The sequence below is a fragment of the Perca fluviatilis genome, chromosome 5 (assembly GCF_010015445.1).
Source record: "Perca fluviatilis chromosome 5, GENO_Pfluv_1.0, whole genome shotgun sequence".
NCBI lineage: Eukaryota > Metazoa > Chordata > Actinopteri > Perciformes > Percidae > Perca > Perca fluviatilis.
Window position 1 is genome coordinate 13076918 of NC_053116.1, and position 12548 is coordinate 13089465.

At 45.4% G+C, this 12548-nt stretch overlaps 1 protein-coding gene across 1 annotated transcript in view; it reads right to left on the bottom strand.

Annotated features, from left to right (window-relative positions):
• The window catches only part of camta1a (calmodulin binding transcription activator 1a), a 296881-nt gene that overhangs the window by 152460 nt on the left and 131873 nt on the right, over window positions 1-12548 (bottom strand). Inside the window, exon 4 of the mRNA XM_039799528.1 lies at window positions 7201-7268. Coding sequence (XP_039655462.1) covers window positions 7201-7268 — 68 coding nt within the window. The remainder of the gene's footprint in view (window positions 1-7200; window positions 7269-12548) is intronic.

Below are 12548 nucleotides of genomic sequence, written 5' to 3' on the forward strand. Positions count from 1 at the left end.
ACTGTGAAGCTCAGCTGGGGCGAAGAAATGGGACAGAATGTGTGCCAGTGTGTGTGTGTGTGTGTGTGTGTGTGTGTGTGTGTGTGTGTGTGTGTGTGTGTGTGTGTGTGTGTGTGTGTGTGTTCGTGTGCACCCATATCGTGCCTGTTCTTTGCTAGTGATTCACCCAGCTCTCTGGCAGCTATACAGGACCTATTTTCTCCTTCTCTTTACATAACAGCAAACGGTATCACTAAAGCCGTGTGTCCTGTCCTATCTCCTCCTCCTCTTGTTCCTCTACCACTTCCTGTTCTTCCTTCCCTCATTCTCCACCTTCCTGTATATGTGGGAGCTTTTACTGTAAACCGTGCATCGCTCCCTGATGCTATAGTGCCACCCATGGCAGTGTATAGTGACCAGTCCGGAACAGGCATTCTCGGACCACACCCAAATCAGAGTGGTAGACCAGATTCCAGGGTATGGCATAGAGAGGTGCGTGGGACGAGAGGCTGTTTTTAACTAAAATGCCCCCTAGAGCTTTCAAAAGGCCTAGGATCCGGGATCCGCTACACCATATGCCTACAGGACAGCACCCAACTGGGCACAGGGGCGTGACGGGCTGAAAATAGGGACTCGCAGTCACAATCCTCACCGTAGAAGCCAACATACGGCCACTCGGCACAAACAGAGCAGAGTGACGAGGTGGAAGAGGACGGTACAAGAGGGGGTGGAGAGCAGAGGGGGGTTGAAAATAGAAAATCAAGGGGATGAAGGGAGAGGAGCTGAAGAGACTTTAGTTTGTAGGGAGGGATGAGTGTGAGAAATGAGGCAGGCAATGTGTCTGTGTGTTGAGAATGTCAGTGTGTGAGTAGGAGAGATGTGTAGGCAGGGTTTAGTGTCTGGACTGCTCAGTGACTCAGGTGTGAAACATATGTTAAGTGTGTGTGTGTGTGTGTGAGTGTGTGTGCGCGCGCGTGCGTGCGTACGTGCGTGCGTGCACGAAAGGGAGAGAGCCAGAGAAAGAGAGAGCAAAGTGAAGTGCTGGGTCGGTGCAGGGCTGGTCGTCTATGTGTCTAGGTGGCTGAGGGTGTGCTCTGCTGTGTCTATGGCCCGCTCCATGACAGCCAGCCCTGCACGCTGCTCACCGGTGCAGAAGCGCTAATTGAATTAAGTCTTTATTATCAGGCTGCAGAGGCAGCACTTCTCCCCATCTCGGCCCGCTTGGCTGACACTTTCTCCTTGAACACCTGCTTGACATCAACTTCCTCCTCTATTTATTTATCCCCTCTCTCCTGTGGCCAGCCACTGGCTGCACTCCTTACTCCCCACCACCTCCTCCTCCATATTGGCATACTGAGTGAGGCCAGGCCTGCTTGTGTTTCATGCTGCTTCTGTTATGTGTGCTGCGCAATACTCAGTAGCTTGTATAACCTTAGCATCCCAGAACTGAGTATCCTTTACTTCTGTGCCCCCTTTTTTTAAAAAGCTACACAGTCAACACAGGTAAAAACATACCTTACACTTCATTGTCTATTACCATACAAAAATGGACACGTAATAAAAAGGATTCATTCTTAGAGCTGATCCTGCCCTTCCTGGCCTTCAGAAGCAGCCCTGGTGAGTATAGAGGGAATAAAGGCGATAAAGCTAGATGATGTTCTATGTTCTATTGAATAGTCTCCAGTGGGCAAGCTGGCCAGGGTAATATACAGCAGCTGGGATGAGAACTAACATATATCTAGTCCCCTGTCCATTTCCACTAGCCTCAGGCTCAGGCTGCTTCCATGGGCTCGGCTTGGGCATTACTTTAGAGGACAGACAAACAAGAGGCACTATTAAGTTGGCTAGGAGTCTGAGGCCCAGGCACTCGGCCCAGCACTAGCTGTAATCTATTGACCGTTTGCATTCTCCCTCCCATGCCCCAAAACCACAGGACTTTTCTCTATCTGTCAGTTGAATCCATTGCTCACCTCGCTCCATCTCTATCTGCTGTTTACCCACTCTATTTTTCTCGTTTTTCTCTCCCTCGCCCAATGTCAGCTCAATCCCCATCTATTCCATCTTTCTCCCGCTCTTTCGTCGGTTTGCGTAAATCCTCTCACCCCTCACTTCTTCTTCTCTTCACCCCATCCATCACTATACCTCCCATCTCCATCTCTTCCGTTCTCTTCTGTTATCGACATGTTTCCATTTTCCAAACTGCTCTCGCTCCATCATATTCACTCTTCCTTCGATGGCTATTTTTCATTTTATCGCTTTCATTCACTCTTACCTCATGCTCTCTGGGTTCACCTCACTCATGTCCTCTCTGCTTTCCCTGGTGGGCTTTATTTCACCCAGCCCGCAAGGCCCCAGGTGGGCATAGCTGTCCTTGTCAGGGCTGTTGACTGGGTGGAAGCAGCGCAGCACAGTGTCCTCCAGCACCCGACAGAATGGGGCAGCCAGGGGAGAAGTGTCGCTATGCAACAAACTAAACTTTTACTCATGATGAGTTGGGAAAAAACAAAAGAAGAGAAGGACAGGCAGAGGAAAGAAATGAAGGAGAGCACACTAGTTCACCTCAACAAACAGTCTCTTCACATTTACTTGACATGTTGGCTTTTTCATAACTCTGGCTTGATTCAGTGCCATGTGTCCTACTGTCTTTGTTTCAATGCAATCTTATCTAACGCCTCTTTATCTTTTATGCCTTTGTCTCTGTTTATGTGCCTCTTTCTTTGTGCCTTCCCCCCTCTCCGACTTTTCCTTCTCTCTCTCTCTCTCTCTCTCTCTCTCTCTCTCTCTCTCTCTCTCTCACTCCTGCTGTTCCTGTCCTTTTCCACTCTCCTCTGAAACTCTGCCAGCCAACGAGTGCCACAAAGCATTAGGACCAAACACTATCAGACGCCCTTCTCGGGCACATCCTACACATCAGGCCTAGGGAGGTCTTATTCACTGTGGCAGACTCACCCATATACTACTTCTCTTATAAAAAAAGACACAAGCATAGTATACACAGGCACATTGTTTCTAATTCAAAACACATCCACACAGTTTCACCGCTAATTATGCATACACAGGCCCTCTCAATACATTCATAGATGCCTGCATATGTTCATCCACAATGCGTCTTTCAAATGTGTAGTCACGCATACGAAGAGTACATTTACGTATGTATACACGTGCAGAAACACAATCCCCTCTATCTATTTCACACACACACACACACACACACACACACACACACAGTCACACATACACACACATATCTACACAAATTCACAGGCTACTTACACAATAGCAAACACCACACACAATAGCAAACAAACAGTCATTAGTAGATTTCAGGCTGCCTCTCAGTTCTGCTCTACTCTGTTGTTGGTGTGCCCGCGCCTCTGGGGTGGCACCACTGCTGTAGGTTTTAATAAAAGCATTGTCTTTGGAAACTGTCTAAAGGGACTCGGTTTCATTTTGGAGTGCTGCTGCTGCTGCTGCTGTTGCTGTGGATGTGGATGTGGATGTGGGAGGAGAGAGGGCTATTGCGCTGGGACGTAGGGGCGGCTAGGTTCAGTGTCATTGCAGGGCCCTCCAAGGACTGGTGCTTATTGTTTGATAGTTTCAATATACAATGTGTGTGTGTGTGTGTGTGTGTGTGTGTGTGTGTGTGTGTGTGTGTGTGTGCGTGTGCGTGTTGTGTAGTCAAGTAAGCACATGTATACATTTCTATGTTCCAAACTTGCGTAGAAGTCAAAGCAAATGGCTGATAGCCCACCAATTCAACACTCCAACAGCTGTAACAAGTCTACCCTATGTTTTTGTATTTTATGCAAGACAGGAGTAACACAAATACAGAGCGATCTGGATGACAGGCGTAGAAGCACTCTCTCTGTTGTGTTTTGAGATGGGTTACTGTTAACCAGCCGTATAAAACAAACAGTAGAGAAAAGAAACACTAATGTGCGACTGTTACACTCATGAAACCGTGTTCCATTTATGGGATGCTCAGGATAACAAGCTATCTCTATACGACACACAGGTGTCCATTACCTCTTTGGGCTGACCAATTTGTGACATCCTCTACTCAATAGTTTCTCCATCTGTCAGCATAAAAACACCCCTGAAAAAGCCCCTCAAGGAGACATTTGTGTCATTTATGATGGACAACAAATGCCTGCTCTCAACAGGAGCACCATGTAACGCCCATGATGAGGTCAAATCAAATATTATTGTCTAGATTTGAAACCACGGTGTGTCTGTGCCTTCCCTCTGTTTTCACTCTCCTCCCACAGGCACCTTCAGATCCCATCAGCTGAAGCATCATGGACACAGCTTTAAAAAGGCAAATGGAAAGAATGAGTATGGCTATCTGGAAGGATGTAGGAGAGGAAAATCCTAATTGTCCCTTTAAGTGTGTTCCCTCCTGTGGAGTGAAGGTGCGGGGTAACGGCCATCTTAAATCACAACCTGGCTGTGGCCTTCATTAAAGCCATAATGCCAGGCTCTCCCTTTAATGGAAATGGAAGCCAGCGAGGCTGTGGGTGTAAATTAAAGTGTAAGGCCCGAGAAGGAAAAGATTTCCCCAGCTCTGACAGGTGCGGCCTGAATTAGCTGTAGTGCTGTTCAAGCAGTCAGCGGGAGAACACTGGTATTGATTTTAAGCACTGTTGCACTTCCTATCTTAAAGGGAATGTGTATTACTAGAGCTAGGCACATCAATCACTCAGCATTCCACCACTCTCCCCTGGCACGTTACAGATTTTAAAATGAAAAACAAAACAGAAACAGACCCAAATAAAAGACAGCACTGGCTGCACTGCTACTGTATGAGCCTGGCTGATGTGCATTAGCCTAGTAAAATACAATTGTGCATGCAAGTAATTGGTCCACTTCATCTCATCTTCCTTGTGTTGACAGGATGGCATTTCAATTCAGTGCATGTCCTGCATCGCGTGTCACATTGGTCAAACAGCTAGCGTCAGCTCCTTGAGCTCTGGCTGTGGCCCACTACCGTGTTTACGACCTGCATGTGTCAGAGTTGTTACATGCATGCGGTGCATCCATGCAGTGCAGTGCGTCGCCTTGTATGACCCTGCTGCTTATCTCTGCCTCCCATCATGCCCCACTGACCCTGTCTAGAGGCGCTGGCAGGGGCAGAATTAGCCTACTTAGCCTATTCCCCACAGGGGTCAACCCACACACAACAGACATGCAGATGGCACATCCACAATCAGATGCACAGAGCCCCACCCACATGCACCCGAAGCTGTGTGATGACAATTGATAAGGCAGCACTTAACCACAGGTGTCCCGAGTTTGAACTTTTAACCCATCACCTTGTGCAGAAAGCTTTTCATATAGAGGCCAGCCATCAATCATCTCCCATCAATCACATGCTGCACCCTTTCCCCCCCCTCAACCTCTCCTGGCCCCAACATCCATCACTACATTGTACCCTTTCACTGACATCTGGGAAAACACAAACACTTCAAAACCGCTCTCCCCACCTCTCTTGTCTAGAACACGCACACACGTGCGCACACACAGACACACGCGCACACACACACACACACACACAGTAAACGCACACATGGAATGTGATTTTGTGCTGTCACGTGATCTCAGGTACACACTGGGGGCTTCTTTCTGGTGACACATTTGCTGAGATATCAGCACCTGCACTGAGACATGACATGGGGTTGAAATCCCTGAGCACACAGGCAGCTAAGACCACTACGTAACAGTCAGCAAGTGGTGACTGTGGCCATGAGCATCCTGAGGACCATTTGACTAGAAAGTCACTGGATCAAAAGTCCCTCACATCTCACTCAAGTGTCATTTTTAGGCTGCCTTGTGCTGAAGGATGTGAGTGCTCTGACATTTATAATGCTCTAGCACCCTTCACAGTCTCTTTTTTTAAATCCTAAACCTTTTATATTTGTTCCTCGATGTCATTTACCATACTACTACAGCAAGATTACAGCACCTGCATGTTCTGGAGAGATTACTAAAGGTGAGTCTACTACCAACTATGCAGGCCACATCAAATACGCCTAATATTTGGTTTCATTTTTGGTTAGTTGGAGAGTAGAGGACATTCTTGATAATAAAAAAAAAAACAGGTGAGCTCAGTGCTCTTTTGGCCCACGCTCTATAATTACACCATAGAACATATTCTAATTGGCAGTGTCTTTATGCAAAACTATTATCAATGTCCCTCCGAGGCAGCTGAAGAGAAGAGGGGTGGGGAGAGGGACGAGAGGAGTGGGTTCTATGTCAGTGAGCCCAGGGTCCATTTACACACGGATGAGGACTGCTAATAATGCAAGCACAGCCAGTCCAGCTTGCAGAAAAAGAGAAAGAACGATTTAACATATTGAGCTGATTCCAAATGCATGAAAATGTAAACTTTAGTAAAGGGGACATTGTGTTCACTTTGCTGTAGCAGAGAAGTGATTGTGTGGTCTGACAGTCGAACAGTAAAAAAGAGGCCAAGGGTGTCAATTCCACAGCTGTCCATGATGAAGAGATTATGGAAAGCTACTCAAACAAAGAGGTGTCCACTACTGTCAAATGTAGAAAAATTCTATTACAAAGCCACATACATTATTAATGATTATCCTTCGTAGATGATACAATTACATCACAGTCAATGCTGCCATAAAACTCATTAATTTACAGACTAAAAAAAGCCAAGGAGAATGTGTTCTTCATTTGCACATTGACCAAATATTTGTACCTGCTTACATTTACAAAAATAAATGAATTGCAATGCTGGCACCCCTATTCTGTTTCAAATATTACAGTAGCTCTTGGCATTTAGTTCCACATGTGGGTGTAAAGTCTGACCCAGACAAACACCTCCAGCTTCAACAGCATTATTATTATTATTATTATTATTATTATTATTATTATAGGAACACATTAACATACCATTCAAAACAGATGCTGCACCAGTGCATGTTATGTTAATTGGCTCGCCAAAAGGCAATTATTAGTCAATATTAATATTCTATCATTTAACTGCAAACTGTAAACTTTTCTAAACAGCCATCAGCAGCCTGTAATATTAAACATCCTGCACTGAACTTGAAGGAGGTTGCAAGCTGTGCATAAGGAAAATGGTCTTGAAGAAGAAAATATGTAAAACTAAAAATGGAAATGTTGGCTCCCTGAATGTAATACTTTTAGGGCTATGAATCTTAACTAATGTTTTAAAAGAGGGCAGAAGTATAATTGTCTTACCTTGTTTTAGGGGATGTCGTTAGCCATTCTTCATGCTTTTCAAATGTTATCAAGTAAGCTGCGATCTCCTGTGAAAAAGAGAAGAGAGGAAGGGAGTGAGGCTTAGATATGTCATCTTTAATCACTGTTCTCTTGTGTTTGTAATACATCGGTGAGACTGCTTCATTGATATTCAGACAGTCTAACCAGCAGCACAAACACGGCAAAGACGGAAACAGGGGCAGCGCCGGGGAGCTCAGGCAGGTAAATGGAGACTGGTAAAAGTAAAGTGAAAGACAGAAGTGGAATGCAGCTGAGGTCAGATCATCTTCTGAGACCATCTTTGTTACCAAAGCTTTGATCAGGTTCTCCTCTGAGGACATCAAGGTGCTCTCAGAAAGATTGATGTCTCTGTGTTTGACAGTGAGCAGCTTTTAACATTTTTGGTCCGATCCTCCCCCAAATCCCTTTGATCTGCCCTTGACACTCCTCTATGGATCAATCCACTCTTTAACCTTTGAATAATAATTACACGCTAGTCTCACAATATTGACATGTGTGTATACTGCTACTTAAGAAAAGGGTTTAGAACCTTTGGAGTCAGTTGTGTACAAAGAGACGCTATAGACACTGAAGTAAAAAGAAAAGAAAAAAAGCCCAAACTGCCACCGGTATAAATAGAGATACTTCAAACACTTTCAGTTTCCCATGCTTGCCCTGCCTACTGCATCAGTCTGAGGGTAAGGGCGAACATGCTCGACCATACCCGGCCATTTTCTCACCAAACTAATGGGCAGAAATAAAAGCACTTTGGATGCTGGTAGACAACCTAATGATTACCAGCGACAGCCAGCAATTCACCCCTTCAGCAAGAACATTTGTCAGCTTCTCAGACTGTTAGAGAGAGCGAGACACAAGGATAGACCTGCTGCCATATTCCACAAAAATATATTTTTCAGTTTTTTAAGGATTTGCATCTCTCCTCATGTTGCAGTGTCAACAATCCTTTAAGTGTGAATATGTTGTTCAAATATTGTCTTGTTTGGTCTGCGATTGAGTTTGATAAAAGCCTCGTCCGGGGCTTTATGTTGTTACTTTGCCTGTGCACATGGGGCAATAATGTCTCCAAATACACCAGCTTTCTCTACAGAAGGATTTGGAATAATACGAGACATATGTGGCAGCACAAAGCGATCACAAAAACCGAGCCAGTGGTTTTTGCTTCCTTCTTTTCTTTTCACATGCACACACACCATCAACGATGCACCACTGCAAGGAGGCTCCCATTGGCTCATCAAGGCTGTGTCATAAGTGTGACCTGGCACAGAGACACAGCAAACTGGCCCATGGGGATGCTGCAGGGCGCTGCAGTGTGAGGGGTTCCCAGGCTGGCGAGGGTCCCAACAGAGAGAGGGTGGTAGCATGACTGGCACCCTTGCCTCCAGGTGCAGGCTGGGAGATAATGCTGCGTTGATTAACTTCCTGTTCTCCTGCCATAATGACCGGAGGCAGTAAAGCCATGACAAGATGGAGTCTTGAATTGAAAAAAAGATAGGAAGGGGATGAGGCTGTCAAGAGGAGCTCTAGGCTGCTCCTCTCCTTTATAACTTCTGCTGTATGACACAAAAAAAAAACAATAAAGCAATGAAAAGTATAACAATAGCCACATTCCGCAACCTTCTTGATGGAATGAACAAAAAAAACTTCTTCTGTAGAGAAAGTGTAATGTTAGCTGTGCCAACAACAATTACACTGTTCACAGGGAAAGACAAAATAAGGCTTCACTACTAGGGTCACAATAAAGTTACATCTCTGCATACATTTGTAAGTAAATGAGACTAATACGGCAGTGACTAGATTAATCCCTGCTATTCTGTGCTCATTTTGGGAGGGATAAACGGCAGCAGGAAGCTCCTTCAGCGACCTCTGTGCCTGTTAGCACATAGTCCCTTCCATCACTCTTGTCTTTAAAAACCAGCCACGGCCCCGGTCTCAGTGGCAGAGGATGAAATAGGGGGCCGCATGGTGTCGTATTTAAAAAAGTAGAAGTGAGCCTCTACCTCTGGCTCTTTGCGCACCCCTCCCTCTCTGAACAGATGCCAGGGATTATTCCAACCCCCCGACCAACCATAAAGGTGCAATAATCTTATGGCGAGGAAACAAACAAAAACAGACGTGCAGCCATTAAACAGCTGCAAAGAGACAAAGTTTGCATGGGCGGCATAATGAGAGGCTACTGGCGTTCAGGTTGAACAAACACGCTTGCGGGTTAGTGCAAGAGGAGTGGAAGGGGAAGCAGGCAAGCGGTGTGCTGAACACTGATGGTGCATCAAAGTCAAACCAGCAGCTGTCAATGGGCTCTGGACTCTATCTGCTGACCTCAGTGCCTCCGGCCTGCTCTCCTTCACTGGGGATATATTCAGAAGAGGCCCTCTGTACACACAGATTCTAACTCACTCTACCTCCTAGGTCAGAATCCTTCTCGTGGAAGGCTGTTTGTACTTCCGTCCTTTATGCCTCAGCCTCCCTCTGACATGATCTTAGCTGGGATTTTATCCCCAGGTGCTGTTGAAATATGCTGTAGCAGTAGGAGCTGTATTCTGCTTAAATTGAGGCAAACTCCCTTCCAAGCCAGATCTAAATAAATAAGAATCAGCGCAAGCTACCAGTGAACCAGAGAGTGAGTATGAGCAAGTCCTCCTCTAATTGACACGGTGGTTGCAAAAAAGAGGCCTTTCATTTTCCAGGGGAAAGAACAACCCGGAGCTGTTTGTTGTAACCCAGCCATCTCATTTGTTTCTTTTGTCTCTGTAAAAGCTGCGACACACTGTTAGCACAGGGGGCCGCCCCAGAACATGACGGAGCAGTCTAGCGGTTTCCGGGCTGATGGAGATGGAGAGCCAAGAGTGTTTGTGTGTGTGTGTGTTTCTGTCTTCCGTGTTACAATCAGAGGGCCTGATTACTGGTTACCTGCCTGGGCCTGGCACGTTATTAACATGCTCTTCAGGAGGTGTCACTGCTGTTCTCATCAGTGTGTCTCCCCTCTAGTTCTCTCCTCTCATATGCCCCACACACCTTTTCCAATCTGACACTCACTCACTCTCATTTCTTTTCTTTCCTTTCCCATAAGCGCTGAGGTGAAAAGGAAAGCCGCCATGAGAAAATTTTCATTTGGAGATGACTGGCTTTTACTGTCTCGCCTTTCAGATGATATTTCCACTCTTGAGGTACAACATTTTCTCCAGAGAGAATCAGCTTTTGAAATTTCTACCTATTTGAAATTGGAGATGACACTAACATATTCATCCCATTTCTCTTCTTTGCATCCAGGAAGGGGTGTGTGGAAGCAGAAGCAGTAAACTCTCAGAAAATAAACACTATTTGACCTGTCCCATATTGATTGTCTCAAAGTTAGTTGTCGTGACAATTTGCGGAGCGACTGTTTGTAGACTTGATAAGATTTTTAGTAGACCCTGACCCTTTCTTGCTGCACAGAAGTAAGTCAAACATAAAGCGTGTTTGATGGAGATATTCTACGGTAGATTCACTGTCCCGGGATGACCTGAGGCTAGATTGTTTTGCTGTTCCCTGTGATTCTCTCTCCCACTAGCAACTTTGATTTATGGGAGAAAAGAGAGGCGTTGAGAGGACCAACGCTCCAGCATTTGGCTGACAGACCTGATCACTTGAAACAACTGTCGCTGTTCCATTAGAAGGAGAGATAGGAGTCTTTTGGCATTATCTCAGGACACATCAGGCACCTGTCTCTAAACACCATCCATAACGTCTCTCCTCTCCTTCTGCATCCACGGTGCATTTCAGCTGACAGAAAATGAAAGGTGGGAACGATACAGGGCTGGGAGGAGAAAACCCTGAAGCACATTCCCTTCTGTGCCGCCCCTACATTAAAATACCAACAGTTACATCATTGTCTGAGAATTTAATCTTAGTTTTACTAGAAACATTATGTAAAAACATTAAGTAATGAGTCATTCTTTGTGAGACTAACCATTTAAATCTTCATCACCCAAAAGAAGGATTCAACAATTACAGCATATGTTTGTCCATTACAGTATTATTCCAGTTATACTGTTGCTCGAGTGACACTAATGAAAAGGCACTTAATGAATAGCTATATTAGAAACACTAACTTTAGCAACAGTATTGATTGAGGTAAAAGCTTGAGCTAATGAAATGAATATGAGAGAGCAGGAAGATGCAAAAGAATAGAAGGAGCAAGTCTGGGAGGAAAGAAGAAGAGTACAGCGCCTCCAGCCTGCCTTGTGGTGAAGTCTGGGGAACGCATCCTCAAAGCATTGACCTTGCACTGCACTTGAAAGCAGGAAGTGGATGAGAGGGGGCAGAGGGATGGATACGGTGAGAGGAGCCCTCCCTGATGACCTGGGTTTTGCTGTGGAGTACCAGGTCATCTGATATTTCCTCCAGGGCAGCCCAGGAAACCAACCTGCCCAGGGCAGGGCACAAATGGACTGGGGGGTGGGGGGGCTATCACAAGATTACACCAGAAAAAAATTCAAATGCAATTAGACACAGAAAAGAAAGAGACTGGCACTAAAGAAGGGATGGAGGAGGAGGGTGAGAGAGTTACTGAAAAGGGAGAGGATAATCAAAAAGGAGCGAGGAGGAACAAAGTTTAAAGTTTTTTTCCCATGACAATGATAAATGCATTTAAAACAGGAGGAGCGTGAAGGTGTGGTGATTAAAAAAGGAGCGCTTCGGTTCAATTCTGCAAGCAAAAGCGCCTTTGCTGAATCATTTTGGGCTTTCTTTTGTTTACACTTCATGAATTCTTAATGCACTCGCAATAATGTATCACACACTGTATCTATGTAATCTCATATGGCCATATTACTCTTTTAAGCTAGGAAAAGGCAGTGAGGTAGAGTGAATCTATTTTAGTAAGCTGTAACCTCTAGCTAGCCCTTAAGATTGTCTGACCATGGCTCATAATAGGATGCAGTGGATTTGCTATCAAGGAGAATGGTCAGGACAGTGGCGAAGAGAGAAAGTGAGACGGTTGAGACAGAAACAGAGACATAGGAGAGTGAGAGAGTTGAGAAAGTGAAAGTAAGCAACAATAGAGTATGGAGCTGTTGACAGCTGCACTTGGCATCTGCTGAAGAGGAGTGAGGCTGTTCTACGAGTCCCTGTGCTGGATTCAAACGATGCCCTCTCCAGCATGCTGCTCATTAGGACCTGCATGGGGCTTACTAGGGATGGCCCATGCCGAAAGGGAGGGGTGGAAGTCACACTGTGTCCACTCTGTTGCTCCACTCTACCTTGCCCACAACCACAAACCACCCGGTGTTTTTGCAACTTATTGATAAAAAAAGTAAATAAAAAAGAAT